Source organism: Lepidochelys kempii, chromosome 20, assembly GCF_965140285.1.
Source record: "Lepidochelys kempii isolate rLepKem1 chromosome 20, rLepKem1.hap1, whole genome shotgun sequence".
Taxonomy (NCBI): Eukaryota; Metazoa; Chordata; order Testudines; family Cheloniidae; genus Lepidochelys; species Lepidochelys kempii.
In genome coordinates this window covers 22,374,184-22,390,031 of record NC_136399.1, presented here as the reverse complement: position 1 = coordinate 22,390,031, position 15,848 = coordinate 22,374,184, and the positions used below count along the sequence as shown (strand labels likewise).

At 55.3% G+C, this 15,848-nt stretch overlaps 1 protein-coding gene across 1 annotated transcript in view; it reads left to right on the top strand.

The window, feature by feature from the left end:
• Positions 1-15,848, top strand: part of LOC140900709 (cAMP-dependent protein kinase catalytic subunit alpha) — a 45,505-nt gene that overhangs the window by 23,321 nt on the left and 6,336 nt on the right. The window contains exons 2-4 of the mRNA XM_073318385.2: positions 11,937-11,998; positions 13,231-13,359; positions 13,534-13,632. Of these exons, the coding sequence (XP_073174486.1) occupies positions 11,937-11,998; positions 13,231-13,359; positions 13,534-13,632 (290 nt within the window). The remainder of the gene's footprint in view (positions 1-11,936; positions 11,999-13,230; positions 13,360-13,533; positions 13,633-15,848) is intronic.

Genomic DNA, 15,848 nt, shown 5'->3' with positions numbered 1-15,848 from the left:
TGGTCTGTTGCCTTGGTGGTGACTATTCAAGCCAGCGGGAAGCTGGATGCTCTGTGGGGGTTGAGGAGGAAGTTGGGTTTCCGAACCGCCATGCCTGGGAGCTCTCCTAGGAACTGCAGCGTGCCGCAGGGGTTGGGGGCTGACGCTTATGTCCCAGCGTGCAGCTCGGGGGTGCTGAGTTGCAGGGGGTCACTGCGCCTCGCAAGCAGTGCTGCACTAGGGGGCGCTGTGCTCCAGGCTGGGAGCTCGGTAGGCGGCGCTCACACCAGTGCTCCAGTGCGGCACCAGAGGGCGCTGTGCTGCAGGGAGCAGCGTGGGGGCTGCTCTCTCCCCTCCATCAGTGCTGAGCCCAGTGCCCCACCTTGGTGCCAGGGGGCGCTGTGCTGCAGGGTGGTGCTCTCCCCTCTCAATATGGACTCCGGTGCTGGGGGCTGATGCGAAGCCAATGGTGCTGTGACCCAGGCTATTCACAGGCTACGCCCAGGGTCGGCCCCGGCCCCAGCTCGCCTGTCTCCCTTCTGCCTCCTTAACCCCTGCTCCTGCCATTCCGGGGTCACCCGCTGGCATGTTCCACCCCAGAGGTGGCTGCAGCTCAGCATCCCTGCATACAGCTTGTCTGTCGCTAGCTTTGTGATGGGCTGGGAGGCCAGATGCTGTGTGAATACAAATGATGGCTGCTTTGCTGTGTGTCACCGGGAGGGGGCACTAGCCAGGATCAGTGGAGCCGGTCTTGGGGCCAGGGGAGAGGGGGAAGGCTCTCGTATCTGGCTTCACTGTTTTCTGCAGGGCCCGTGTAACTGACTGATGAGCATGCGTGAGGGGTTCCCTGTCTGTGTCTGATGTGCTGAGGATCTGAATCTTACCGGCCGAGCCGGGGCTCTTTAGCTCAAGCTGGAGCAGCCCCTGCTTTTATCTCTCGAGGGCCCTGGTTCTGTCCCCCCTGCGCCAGGCAGCGCAGCAGCCAATAGCAGAGGTTTTGCACTTGAGCTGGTGGCTGGGCTGGGGGGTGCCACAGAATTAGGGTGTAGATGACATTGGGTCCTCGCAACAGCTGTGTAGGGACATTGAGAGAGTTCCCTCAAGCCGTAGCCTGAGAGCCAGGACTCCTGGGTTCCATTCCCAGCTCTGCGAGGGGAGTGCTGGCCCAGATTCTAAGGCTAGAGAAATTCACCCACCTGCATCTGTATTGGTCGTAGTGGTGAGAGGCTGGGAGGCAGGGCTCCTGCGTTCTGTCCCTGGCTCTGGGCGGCGAGTGTTGTCTAATGGTTAGAGTAGGGCTGAAGGAATCAGGACTCCTGGGTTCTGTTCCAGCTCAGGGAGAGCAGAGTCTAGTGGTCGGAGCAGGGGCAGTACAGGGTATCTGTACTGAGGGACAGTACAGGATTGTTCCGGTATTAAGCATTCAGAGGGAGAGAGCCTCCAGCCTTTCCCTTGCGGGCAATGGCCCTTCTGGCTATCCAATCTCTGGCTGGTGGCGGAGGAATTTCCCCTTACGCTATTCCAGTCTCCCCTTCCCCTGCCAGAGCCTTTGCTGCTGCTTCCCTTGTCTGAGAGCAGCAGAAAGCAGCTTCCCCTCCTTAGCCAGCCTGACACTGCCTCCCAGCGTGATCTGCAGCCGAGGTACAGCTGGGCAAGGGATTGATCAAAGAGGGCGGGGCTCTCTCCAGCTTTTAGCTTTGGCTTCTCCCCTCACGCTCATGGATCAGCTTCAGAGCTGTGTTCACTGAGTGTGGCATTAAATCTGGCCACTGGGAAATCGATCAGGGCTGCTGCTGCTGCATCAGCTTCCAGCCCTGGGGCAAAAGTTCTGTCCTTCATCTGTTCCGATAGCGGGCGGTGGGGGTGAGGCAGCGTGCTGGCATCGGGATCGGAAACTCCAGGAGCTCCGTGCAGGATCCGGCTATAGCCTGGCGCTCTCTGGATGCGGGGATCCGGGCGGCGTTTGCCAAGGAGGGAAAAGATCCTGGCAATATCTCAGAGTTGAGAAAGTCGGGCTTCTCGTCAGAAATGCAGGAGGTGGCATGATGCCCAGTGCTGGGATTGCCAGTCCTCGGATTGACTAGTCCAGGTGGCCACGGTGGCCAGCCCATCCTTCATGATGTTCGCCAGCCTCCCGCCAAGGAACTTGTAAGCACCTTTGTGAATGAACTCCGCCCCCCAGCACAATCCTCAGCCCCAGTTTACAGAGCTGGAAAATGACTTGAACTCACACAGTCAGTCAGGCCTCCTGAGTGCTCTTGGCCGTTACCTCACTGGGCGCAGGAGCAGGTCCCACAATAAAAATGCCAGCGTGGTTAAGGGTACGCCACCTCCTCTGAAGTCCACCCCCCAGTGTGTTGGATCCTTCACTCTTCTGCACCGCAATGTGCCTGTTAAGCAGCTGCATTTTGGTGCTGGGGGAGCAGTCCCCATGCAGCATTGCTGTGCGTTGTTGACCAGCTGCCATGACCCACCTCTGAGGTGGCTGCCATGAGTCCCACGTGTATATAATGAATGTGTTTAGGGATGAGCGAATGTATGAAGGAGAGGGGGCAGGAAGGGATTTCAAGTCATGTCTTTGACCTTATCTCTTGGCATGAGGGTACAGTTACATACCCGGGGACAGCCAGGCAGCAGGAGGCATTTGGCTTTTGTGGCATCCGCTGGAGCTTTTAACCACCCTGGCCCATGCTCCCTTGGGGGAGGAGGGGAGAGTGTAACCTAGTGTGTGTTGTGTGTCCCTGACCCATAGATGCTGCGAGTCTGTTCCTGCCCCAGCTGCAGAGCCTGGCTGTGATGGAAAGCTGTAAAGACTCCGGCCTTTAGCTCCGCAGTTCCCTGGTTCAGTCCTTGGTGTTGACCAAAACGGTGGCTGTCACAACCCTTTGGACTCCCTCTGGACCTGGCTAGCTTTGGTCTTGCGCTGATCAGTGGCAAGTTTCTCAGGGCTAAGCCAGCTCCTGAGAGCCTACGGGTGGGTCTGCAAAGCCCTGTCTGAGTAACTGTCCTCACTGGCTCTGCACTTGTTTCGGGGAAAAATCCCAGGGCTCTTTGTGCTGAGATGCTCAGATTCTTTCCCTGGCCATCACGGGAGAACTTGTCTGCCCTGCAGGGGAATTGTGGGAAGGCCTTGGGGGACTGTCGGCACACAAGGGTTTAGCCTCTGCAAAGTGGGTGCGTTCCAGCCCCAGTAAAAGCAGAGCCTAACCCCTACCCTGCCCCCAGCTAGGCCGGCTGGCCCCTGGGCTCCATCTCCCACCCCCACTTGGCCGGCTAGGCCCTCCCAACTGGGGTCAGAGGTGTTTGTGTGTGGAGAGTAGTGGGGTTATGTCAGGTATGTCTTCCCTGCCACTCCAGGCCAGAATTTAGGGGGGACCCCTAGTGGCGACACCATGTAGTGCCAGCTTGGCAGTGGCAATACTGTGTCCAGTTCCCTGGATAAGGGATCCCTGTTTAGCATCCCTGCTTTGTGGGGTGCCCTATTGCGGCCACGAGGAGGATGATCTACTGAGTTAGAGCAGGAAAGGGGCGGGGGGCTTAGAGCTAAGACTCCTGGGTTCTATTCCCAGCACGAGGCAGGGAGGGGTGGTGTATTGCTTAGCGAAGGTGTGGAGAACCAGGACTCCTGGGTTCTGTTCCCTTTTTGCCACTGTTCTGCCATGGGACCTTCAGCAAGATTCCTTCCCTTCTCTCTGCCTCAGTTTTCCCACCTGTAAACTGGGGTTGATTGTATGCCATGGGAGTTCTGCTTTGAGATCCTCAGGGTGGGGGGATAGAGACGGGCTTTCACAGCTCATAGGGGGATAGGGAGTTACAGTGAGGCGGCTGAAGTGGTGTGGGGGAGGAGTTGGGGGATCCTCTCTTCCTCCTCCAGGAGTGGATCAGGGCAGTGTCCAGATGCCCCAAGGGATTATGGGTGATGGGGTATTGGCTAAGAACCCAGTTAGACCAGTGTGGGTGGGGTGGGGAAGCTGCAGTTGTTATTTATAAATAGACCCCTGGAGCATCGCTGTGTGAACGTTGTCTCCCTCCACCATGTGATCAGCTCTGTCCCTGTCCTCCCCACCCCCTCCCTGGATGTGCGTCCTCACGCCCAGAGCTCAGAACCCATGGAAGGGCTGGCGGCAGGCGCTGCTTTCTGGAACCAGCTGCCCTACATACCGGGGCGGTGAAGGGACACTTTGGGGCGTTGCCCTCGCCTCGTTGCTGCCTCCATCCCCAGGCAAGTGGGATTGGCAGCACTGGCAGATCCACCTCTAGCGGCAAACAGGAACCCAGGAGTCCGGGGCAAGGCTGACCTTGGGGGCGGACACTGCTGTATCCAGGGGCAATAGGCGCTAACGGGCACAGACCCCCTGCGCCAAGGGGGCTTGAAGGCACCTGTCACCGGAAGATCCGGACACCGCGATGGGGCCCTCCAGCCTGGCATAAACCCGGCCCCTCCGATGCAGCCGAGGGAGTGGTGGTGCCAGAGACATACCCTGGAGCTGCCCTGGGCCCTGTGCTGGCTCGGGTCTCTCCTCGGCTCGCCGGAGAAGCCGGGGTCGAAGCAGAGGTTGTGTTTGCTCCTGCTGCCTGGGACAAAGTCCCCCATGAGGCGCCAGGCCAGACCTCCCTCTCTGCCTGCCATGACCTCATAACCACAGCCGGCGGCCTCCGTGGGTCACAGCATGGACGGTAAAGGGGGGCTTTGGGGGAGGGGATCCCAGGCAGGGTGTGTGGTCATCTCCCCTCCCTTAGTATCCCTGATGGCTTGAAGTGCCAGGGTCTGTACTTCCTTCCTCTCTGCAAAGGGGAGCTGATGACTCACAGCAGGCACACGGTGATCCTGCCCCCACTCCCCCACAGCTCTGCCGTGCCCCCTTCCTCCCAACCCACTGCTCCCCCTGCTATTCTGGGCCCGAGGCCTCTCCCCACCAGAGACCAGCGGCTTGTGCTAGGCTTCGCACTGGCTCTGTGACCTGAGCTGCAGTTAAACCCATGTCTCTTAAAGGCAGGAGATGAATTCTGCTGTCACCCAGATTTTCCCTGCCCTTCTGGGTTGTGGCTCGGGGGAAATCACAAAGCACAAGCCAGTTCTGGTCAATGGTCAGCTCGTTTGAAATTTGCTTTAACCCTTTGAGACCTGAACCCTCACCTCTACCTGCATGTGGTTACATTACGGTTGCTCTTAGGCCCTGACTGAGCTCAGGGCCCCATCGTGCAGGGTGCTGTACATACTTCCAGTCAGAGACAGTCCCTACCCTGAAGAGTGCAGAGTCTAAATAGACCTGAGTGGGGAGGGGAAACAGAGCCCTGGAGCGAGGCAGTGACTTGCCCAAGGTTAGAACCCTACCTGCTAGGCTGCGCTGCTTCTCTATGCCAGTTTCTACTAGCAGCCTTGGCTGTGATCTTGCCGTTGTGATCTCTTTGGGGCAGGGAGCGTGGCTTCTGTTTGTACAGCACCTAGCTCAATGCGGCCAGGCCTGGTGGGGGCCTGTCGGTGCCATCGAATCATAGGCTTGACATCATTGTAACCAATCCCCATGGGAGGTGAAAACCTGGCAGCTCGTTGCGCCCAGCGGCCATCCAGCAGGAGGATGTCGGGGTTCAGGGCTCCGTATCCCTGGCTCCCACAGCCACCTGGCCTGTCCACCCCGATCACTGTAGTGAAGGTCTCAGTACTCAGCTCTGTTCCCCAGCCCGAGCGAGAGGCAGGACAGTCGTGCACTGGCCCCTGCAATCGTTAGCAGGGTGCTGGGTGTAACGCGGACCACGTGCACCAGACCGGGTTGTAATGTAGATCTTCATTAGATCCTTCGCATCAGGAGCCAGGCCCTGGATCGCTTACGCTCCAGCCCCATCACCTGCCCCCTTGGGCCTCTTTCCCCACTGGGCTCATTAAAGGAAATAAACCAGTTTGTTTTGGAACCTGCTTGGTGCTCACCAGAGAGAGACAGTGAGTCCTTAGTGGTAGGGAAGCTCTGGGTTTAACCCTTCAGCCACCAGCACTGGAGGGATGGGGAGGGGGTGGATTCTCCTCGGTTCTGCCCAGGTAAGATGGAGTTTACACTTTGGGAGATCGGGATCTGGAGCAGCTGGGGGCATGAGATGGGCGGGATGTAGCTGGAATCAGAATAAGGCCTGGGGCTGCACTAGTGATGGTTCTTTCCTGTGGTGCTTGCAGCTTGCCCCGTGCCGCCCCTCCCCCCATCCTGGTCAGGCGTCATCCCAGTGGAAACCCTCCCGTGGCTAGAAATGGCATCCAATGTGGAAAGTGGGGCTGAGGCAGGTTGCTAACGTGCATCTAGTGGCCTGGGGGAACAGGCCTCAAAGGGCTTAAAATCTAAATCCATGATGGCAGGTGATGATGCTTGGCTAAGAGGGAGGATGGAGGGGAGTGGAACAAGCCCATGGGGGAGCTGTCAGCACATTTGTTCCTATCGGACAATCATCGCTCGGGCACGCAAGGGCGGAATCTGTGTGGGTGTTAACCCCGGTGCCATTCTCCCTCCCTGAGTTTTCGCCTGTAGTTTCAGGATCTCTTTACTGTTGTACAGTGTCCTGAAACAGCTGCCCTGTTTCACCCCAGAGGTGGCTGCATTTTGGTGGCGGATGAAATGATCCTTTTAGTGACCACTTAGTATTGGCTGCTGTGGAAGCTTTGCCTTCAGGAGTCCTGACCCCCTGTCAGTTACACTCCAAATGGCAGGGGGAATGAGCCTGCTTTTAAATTCTGGCTGCATTCCAAGGTGACCAGTCCCTGTAAACCTCTAATCTGCTCTCACCATTCATGCTCTTTGTGCCTCTGGGGCGTGGTGAAATTCGATTAGTCAATTTCACTTTGTTTCTGATTTCTCCTGTGTTGATTTGCAGAGGCTGGGGGCCCAACACTGGTTTTGGGGGTAGGGACTTCAAAGTTTTGTCAAACCAGCCCCCCTATTTTGTCAAATAGGGGGAAAGTTGTGTAACGTTTTGTAACCCTGGCCTTGTGCAACTCAGTTGTTTTTCTTACGCACCTGGCCCTGATCCTGCAATGGGATTTCAGAAACAAGCCTAATCTCTCCTCTCTAGGTTGTTATTCCGCTCTTATCACCGCAGTATCTGAATGCCTTCCAGTTGTGTATTAAATGATGTGACTTCACATCTGTCATGTGGCTTGTTCTCTCATCTCCTCCCTTGAAGGAGAAGTGAGGCAGTGGAGTGTCTTATAGTTTTTGAGGTTCCGTAGGTCAAAGAAATGGGTCTGGATTTGGGATGGTCCCTGGTTCATGTGGCAGGTAATTCCACAGTCTGCAACCAGACCTGGAGGAAACTCTGTCTCCTGCACAGCTGAACTTCACCGTGGTGGAAAGTGCCATTGTACCGAGCAAGTAGAGTTGTCAGCCTTATCTTTCTGTCAAAGTCATACGCTCATTTAGATCCCCCATGGCACAGGCCATGGAAACCTTGAAGATGGGGACTGAGAACTTGACTTGGTTTGAAAGGCAGAGGCTCGAAGGTGAAGCATGAGGTTGGAAAGTGCTACCCACAAGCTGGCGTGCGTTAGGTTTCTGTAATCACAAATATTGGGCCTAAAACTTGTCATGTCTCTTTAAGAGCAGTCTGCCCTCTGATTAGGAGACTCAGCTCTTTTCCAGATAACTCTGATCTCTCCTAATTACAGATCCCTAGAACCCTGGTGCTGAGCCCTGCTGAGCTTTGAATCAGGCGCTGATTTCCATTCCGCAGAGAATGGCTTTGTTAACTGGATCTGAGGTCCTAAGTGGTCCGACCTTCTCATACATTTTCCTTTGTCTACCAGTGTTGATCCCTGTCCCAGGTATTCGAATAATACCTCGTGCTGCTGCATCAGGTACAAGAGACCTGGATGCATTGTGATAAGCAAGAGTGCAGTCTAGCGGTCAGAGTAAGGAATGGGAGTTGGGATTCCTGGCTCTGGGATGAAGAGTGGGATCTAGTGGTTAGAGCAGGGGACTGAGAATCAGAACTCCTGGGCTCTATTCCTAAGAGTCAGGACTCTTGGTGCTCTTCTCAATTCTTCCACTTCCTGTGCAACAGTGGGCAAGGTCACATCTCCCTGCCTCAGTTTCCCTTCCCATAAAAAAGGAAATAGTACCTACCTCCTTGAAGGTCTAAGGAACTTAAGGTTTTGCTAAGTTCTTTGAAAGGTGGTACAAAAGATTAGCGGTATGAAAATGTCTCCATTAGCCAATATCCACTGGTGCTTTTCCTTGCACAGGTCAGTTTGTTAGTCTATTGTGTAATTAGACACAGTCAATTAGTTTCATATGCCAGATTCGTGCCACCTGACAAAACTGACATGAATAGAAATGTGTTCATGGGTCTTTAAAGGGGCTCTCTCAGCTGAAAGGCCACTGAGTTGGAAAGGAAAGGCTACAAAATCTTGGGGTTATTAAAACGAGAGGATTTTAAAAATCCAGTTTGCCATTTACTATTTACGAGTTACCGTCAATGGCATGCAGGCTCCTAAAGCCTATAAGCCCTTTGGAAAATGTTACCCTATTCCCGCTATTGCTTTTGCTCATATACTAGGGAGCTGGGCATCCGTATAAAACCCTGAGATAGGTAAGTCTGTCTGCTTAGCAGAGGAGATCTCAGTCGTATCAATTTCACTCCTGCTGAAAGTAGATTTCACTCTAGGGCTCTCTCAGCTGCAAGAGGGGTGAGGGACCCTTCGTCTGTTTCAAGTGGGACTTAGTTTAAAAATAATTGGAATATTTCAGGATTTGTTTTTAGACAGCATTGGGGGATGGGGGTTAACCAAAACTTACATTTTTGGAGGCCAAATTTGAATTGGCTGCTCGTTAAACGGTTTTTAATTACAGTAGCCCCCAGAGATATTGATTGCAACCGAGGACTCCTTGTGCCTGGGTTCTGTACTTTCACCAGGGGGAGAGCTGTGTGTGCAGTGGAGGTGTTGGTTTTGGTAGGGTCTCTTTTTATATGCCTGTGCTGCGTTGTGTTTAGCACATAGCACTAGGAGGAAGAGGTGGGGAAGTCTGAGATGATCCTTAGATCCTGTGGCAATCAGTTCCACCCTCTTGGATGGGCTCCCAAAGAAGCTCTGTCTCTCTCACAGATGAGCTACACCTGGGTGGTAGAAAGTGCCGTGGGACTTGAGGAGTGGGGCTGTCAGCCACAATCCCCATCCCAGATCTTTCCACTCTAGGGGTCCCTGGCCCAGGCCCAGGGCCCTGAAGAGAGAGAACGAGACTCTAAGATGAGACAGGCCCAAAAAGGGAACAAATTATTGGTGTTGGGCCAAGTGAATTAGAGGCTGGTGGTGCAGAGAAGATTCCTCCATCACTGTCTGGGGCTGCCCCCAGTTTATGTAACTGATTAGCAGAGCCTCACAAGTCTTCCTAGACCTCCAGAAGAAGGCAGAATGGCTGATCTCCCCTCCCAAGGCATTGATCTGGTGTGGATGATGCCAGGGAAGAACAGTGGGGGGAGGGGTGTTGCAGGTCAGGGCAACTGCACCTGTATTTGCCCCTCATGGTCCAGCCAGGGAAGCCACTTAGGCTTCTGGCTCCCAGTCATCACCTCTCTTGGGCAGAGACCTGCATCTCTCTCCTTCCTGCCCTGGGGATTTCCAGGCTGCACAGCTCCCTGCCTACACTGTGAGTTCCCCAGCAAGCCAGACTGCCTCAGCCGGCCTGCTTTTCCCTCCTTCCTCAGAGGCTACAAACAGCCCAGTCTCCAGGGGTATAAGGTACCACACAGCTGTTAGCAAGCACATTGATTCTTACGGTAAAAGCATTGCAGGGAAAACCTCTTAAAAACCAGCAAAGAACCAGCACGCCTGCTAATAAGCTTTCCAAAGATCACCCCGCTTCCAGCCAGGTAACTCACAGGCAGTGGGTTTCTCCTCAGGGAGCGGCTTCCAGCGGCTGAGGTTTTGCATAACAGAGGCGTTACGTTTGCATACCCCTCCCCTTAGAGATTTCCTGGGAAATGTACTTAACTTTAAAAGGCCCCATAGTTTCAGATGGTCCCTCAAAGCCCATAACCCTTCCCTGGGTTTCCATCGGAGACGTCACATACAGTCCCACAATAATACATAACCGCCTGCCTTTGTAATACAATGAACTCCTAAGCTACTTAAACTTAGTTCTGTAAGGTACGGCCAGGAGAGTGCAGGAAATTGTCTTCTCTGTCCCGTGTCCATGCAAGGATCCCTCTTCCCCGCCCCCTTGGGGCTGGGATCGATGGTGGGAGACAGTGGCTGGTGAGCCAAGCCTGTTTCTATAAATAGTCCAGAGAGAGTAGGAGACAAAGTGAAAGTAGGTCAGACAGACTGAGCGTCTGGGGGGAAGCAGATGTGAATTCAATCCCGCTCTGTGGGGCTCCACAGGAGATGGGCTGTGGGGACTAGAGGGTGAAGGGAGGATGGGCGGGGGTAGTTAGCCAGCAAATAGGTGATCCCCAGAACCCTTTCAGGGCTGCCCTGCCCTGTCCTGTGGGATCAGGGGAATCCCCGTAATCTTGGTCTCCTTCCCTCCAGCAGTGAATCAGTCACATCTGTAGGATGTCCTGCTTCGCTGGTGCATTTCAGGCCCTCGCCTGGCCCATTTCTCAGCCCTTTCTTTAGGGCAGGGATGACAGGACTAGAGCGCGGTGATGCTGGGTTTCCACAGAAGTGTTGCTATTTAGCGATTAAAGTGGGGGGGCTCCTGGGGTTCTGTCCCCAGCTCTGGGAAGGGAGTGGGTTGTAGTGGAGAGAGTGGGCCGGCAGGGAGTTGACTCCTGGGTTGAGCATCTGTGACCCCCAAGAACTGCAGCACCCACATCTGGATCTAGGCTTTGAGCTTGTCCCCTCCCTGGCATCTCTGCACCAATGATCCCTGGGGGAGGCAGTTAACTTTATACACCTCCAGTGTGGGGGAGACTTGCCTGTGATGGTGGGGGCAGGGGGGAGCTCTGGGCTCAAAGCCACCCCCTGCTGCTGCTCTGTGCTTGGCCTTGCTGCTGCAGCCATTCCAATCCCGTGGGCGTCTCTTGCACTGTTAAGAGCTGCGGGACTTGTCCCTGTTGGGAGCAGCAGGAGGCAGCGAAGATAAAAGGGGCTCTCGGTACCAAATATCCCTCCAGATGCTGCAGATTGCTCCAACCCCCATCCCGCTTCCTCCCTCCCATGGTTCTGGGATCTGGCAGCAAGGACAGGGAGCCCGGCTGGTGAAGGAAGGATCACCTGGCTGGATGCCAGAGAGCGGGACACTTGGCTGGTCCCAGGCTGCTGCTGTGGAGGCTGTGGCAGGTTGTTTTAACCCCATTGTGGGCAAAGCCCAAGTGGGGTTTGCAACTTTCACGGCTGCCTTCTGCAGCTCTGTGTGTGTGCACGGAGCACCCCCTTGTGGGCTGTTGGTGTCATTGATCTGTGAGGCCTGCATGGTTGAGAGAAGGCTACACACAGGCCTCTGCCCTTTGAGCTAAGGGGGAATCTCCTTCCCCTTCACCCCCCTTTGCTGGCAGCAGTAGTAGATCCCATATCCTCCCATTAGGGCAATGTGATCCACGCATCTTAACGTCCTTTGACTGGAGGGTTGTACGAGTGTCTCCTTGTGGGGTGCAGGTTCTGTGTCGAGGGGCGTGGACCAGGCACCCCAAGTGACATGTTCAGCGGGGGGATAGAGGCACAAGTGCATCCCCTTGCTGGGCGCTGAGGGCTGCATTAGCCCTCCCTGACGAGGTTGTTCGGTGTGTCCAGAGGAAAGCACAGGGGTGGGGATGTTGCAGGAGCTCCCCAACATGGACCTCTCTCTAGCCAATCCCCAGCTGAGCCACCCTTTGTATCCAGTCTGGCATCAGCATCCCGGTAAAATCCTCACCTGCTTTCTGACTGCGTGCTTTTTCGTGTGTGGGGGGGGGGGGGCTGAAATGGGAGCTCTGTCCACCAGGCTGAATGCCCCCCTCTCCTGACTCCTCATGCTGCTCCCTCTCTCTTTCCCTTACAGTGAAGGAGTTCCTAGCCAAAGCCAAAGAAGACTTCCTCAAGAAATGGGAGAGCCCCTCTCAGGTACTGTGCCCCCAACCCAGATCACCCCCCACCCCAGCCCAATCAAGGCCTTTGCAGCCCCAGGCTGATTAGTCTGCGGTCACCCCTGGATCTCTTTCCCCATCACTGAGCCACCTAGCCACACAGCCTCCTCTGATGGTCTGGAGGTTGTTTTTGCTCCTGGGGGGTGGGGCTGAGTGGACCATGTTGCTCTTCCCTCCCCCCTTCCCCAACCAGCCCTCTGGTAGCTGGAGGGCCAAGAACTCTGTAGGTTCCACTCCACTCTGCTGTGGGAGGGGGACACTAACCATGTGGGACTCCTCCTGATCCAGCCTGTCTCCCCCTCCCCCATCCTCCTTCCAAGGCTCCAGCGCGGTCGTCCAGCCCAGCCCAGCACCAGATTGAACAGGGTCCCTGTTAGCACAACCCCCCTGGGAGCCAAAGGGCCCCCATTTGCTGCCTATGCTTCAGCGCAGTGCCCCAGTGCCCTGGGTCTGTCCCCGCTGGAAATCCCACCTGGGGTGGTTGTGGGTAATTCCTGAGGCAGAGCTGCTGGTCCCTCTGCAGCACTGTCACTTTGCTAGTCCTCCCGCACACCCTGTATCATTAACGCCATGGCACAGATGGGGAAACTGAGGCCCAGAGGGGAAAGGGACTTGGTCATGGGTATAGGAAGTTGGTGGCAGAACTAGGAAGAGAGCTTTTGACTCCTAGTCTCCTGCCCTCTGACCACTACACTTCACTCCCTCTCCTCACAGACCAAGGGCTAGAACCCAGGAGTCCTGACTCCCAGCCCCGCCCCCGCCAGCCCCACTGAATGGAGGTGGGCGGGTCGCCTGTCTGGAACTGGAGTTTGGTTCTGCCCAAGGAGCAGGGAGTCCCTTGTCAGTGTCTCCTTAAAACTGTAGTGGTTTCCTTTGGTGCCCTCAGGTGGTGAAATGTGACATGTACTTCATATGGATGTTCTCAAGAACAACCCCAGTGCGGGGCTAGGGGGTGCTGTGCTGCAGGGAGTGGCGGGCTCAGTAGGGGGCGCTCTCCCATCACAGTCAGTGATGACCCTGTGGGGGCTGCCATTCTGGTGAGCTATAAAAACCAAAGCTCTGACCCCCTTGTGGTCATTAAAGACCCCTCCAGTCTTGCTGTACAAATCCCACTGTCATGAGCAGATGCCTTCCTGACGCCCCCAGAACCAGTCTGTCTGTCTGCTCCCCTCCTCCCCCCCCCAGTCAGATTTGTTTTCCCCCTTCCAGAACACGGCCAGTTTGGATCAGTTTGATCGAATCAAGACCCTGGGCACGGGCTCATTTGGGAGGGTGATGCTGGTGAAACACAAAGAGACCGGGAATCACTATGCCATGAAGATCCTGGATAAACAGAAGGTGAGACACTGGGAGCTGCCACAAAGATCTGCCCTGGGGCCGTGGACTCCCCAGTGTAGGGGAGGGATTTGGGGCTGAACCCTGTGTGGGGACGCCGGAGAGGGGAGTGGGAGGCGTAGGGGGTGCTGCGCCAGCAGAGGAAGATCTGATGTTGCTACTTCCTTTTCTCTCCAGGTAGTGAAGTTGAAACAAATTGAGCACACCCTCAACGAGAAACGGATCCTCCAGGCCGTCAACTTTCCATTCCTCGTCAAGCTAGAGTATTCTTTCAAAGTAGGTGTCCTTCGCTTGCCAGCCCGGCCCTGGGCTGTCTCTTCTTCCCCCCCCCCCCCCCCGACTCTCACAATCCCCTTGATTTGTTTCCTATTTAAAACCAAAGTTGTGCTGAAGGGGTCGAAGTCTGCATCTCTTGTATCCTGAGAACAAACCTTCCTGGTGTGACTTCTGGGATCAGGTTTGGAGCTAAGAAAAATCAGTTTGGATCATTCCCCTTTTTCACTCTCTTCTGTTCTGCTTTTGACTCCAGGTTTTGAACAGTGATACTTCCCCCCGCAACCGGGTCAGTTTTGCTTTCGTTCCTAGTCAGTTTCAGTTTCTGGCTCCTGTGCGCTGGCCCTAGGGCATGAGGTTTGGCTTGCAGGGGAGTCTCAGAGGAAGTCCTAACTTAACTTCATGCAAAATTGGCTTTGTGGAGACTTTGAAACCATCATGTGGGATCGTTTCCTCCTGATGGAGTTTCTGTGAAAGCTAAAATTCAGGCCCCTGGTGATGCGGCTTGGACCCTCTTCCCTGAACCTGGATCTTGGGGCCTGTGAGCTACACCCTGTGTGTAGGGGGGAGAGCAAAGGTAGTTGTTCCTTAGAGCTGTGGCTGGCCTGATTAAAGAGGGGCTGGCTCTGAAGAGAGACCCGTCTCCTCGTCTGTAAGCCTGTGGTTAGTGGGTTGTAGCGAGGAAGAGTCGTCAGCTCAGAGGAGGCTGCAGGATAAATTGCAGCTCCTGCGGGAGCCTGGAGGCTAGGGTGAAGGGCGTGTTAGCAGGCAGTGCTGGCAGAGTCATTTTCTTGGGGCTCCTCATCATCCCAGGGTTAAATAGCTTTGATCTCTGGCTCCTTGTCCACGGAAGCTGCTATAATAGAAATATCCCACCTGCTCCGTGCCAGCTGCGTGGGGCTGGGCTGTGTAGCTCTCGGGTGACACAGTGGCACTGGGGCCAGCGGCTGCTGTCACACAGGCTGGCTCGCTGAGCCAATCGCTTCTCCTACAACAGCGTAAAATAAATACCCCGTGGCTGAATCCGCGGGTGTAACTGTGGGAGAACGTCATTGAAATCAATGCGGCTGCTCTGGATTTACCCCACTGAGCTAGGAGTCTGTCCTTGTACATGCTGACTGGGCCCCATCAAGGTACTACTAGGGCGTTGGGGCCTGTCTAGATGGTAGAGGGTCAGGAAGGCCTGTGTCATGCAGACCAGAACTGCCTGAGCAGGGAGACCAAGGATGGACTGAGCTCCCTTCATCCCCTTAGGGTACCCCAGGGTTCAGGCATTGTTCCCCGTATGCTCGAGGGCACCACCTTTGCCCTGGTCCTGGGGCTCAAGGCGTAACCCCCTTAATTTAAGCACCCACCCTCACCCTCCCTGGGTTCAGGACATCACCTCACACTCTGTGGGTTCTCTGGGTCTTTTCCCAGTGAAAGAGCCTCACACCGTAATATCCTTAACCTCAATTTATTAACAGTTACCAGACAGAATATATACACGACACATACAATGCCCATCACTCCAAATAAGGCAGGTGAACTTTCCCTGCTGGCCAGTCAGGATCAGGTCGTCCTGGGTCTCCAGCTTCTGCCCGGTGTCATTGGCAGGGTGTTGAGGTCTGATATTGGGCTGTGTCCTGGACCTGGTTCCAAGAACTTCCTTTTGGACCCCAGTTTATAGAGTGAAACTTGAGTCCTGCTTAGCTCTGGACCCTCTTTCCAGGGCTAGCTGGAAACTGACACTGGGCTGGAGGGCAGGGGCAGTGGTCTCCGCATGCGCGGGTGCTTAGTGCTCATGTTCTCATCACTGAGCCGGGTCGGGTCTCACTAGCGGAATGGCTTTGTTGGGCTCAGCGGAGTTACTTCGGAGGCTGCTCTTTGACTTTGCAGCCCTGAGAGAGGATGGAGCCAGCCTGGTCAATTTCACACTCTGCTTTTAACAAGTTTCACTTCCTGCTTCTGCTCTTTTGGGGTGTCCGACCTAGCGGCACGTTGGGTTTCCCCTTTGATCATAGACGTCGCAACTGGGAAATCCATCTTGTCCCCGCCCATCCCTGCCCCTAAACCAGAGGAGGGGAGGGGTTGAATTTTCTAGGGCTCTAGTACGAAATACTCCAAACAAATAAAGCTTGCGCCCTCTCATTAGTGAGTCTGTTCCCCAGCCGCGTCTGTGCAGCAACTCCCACTGCAGGTGTGTGCCTGGGACCTACAGCTGGTGGCAGTAGTAGGCT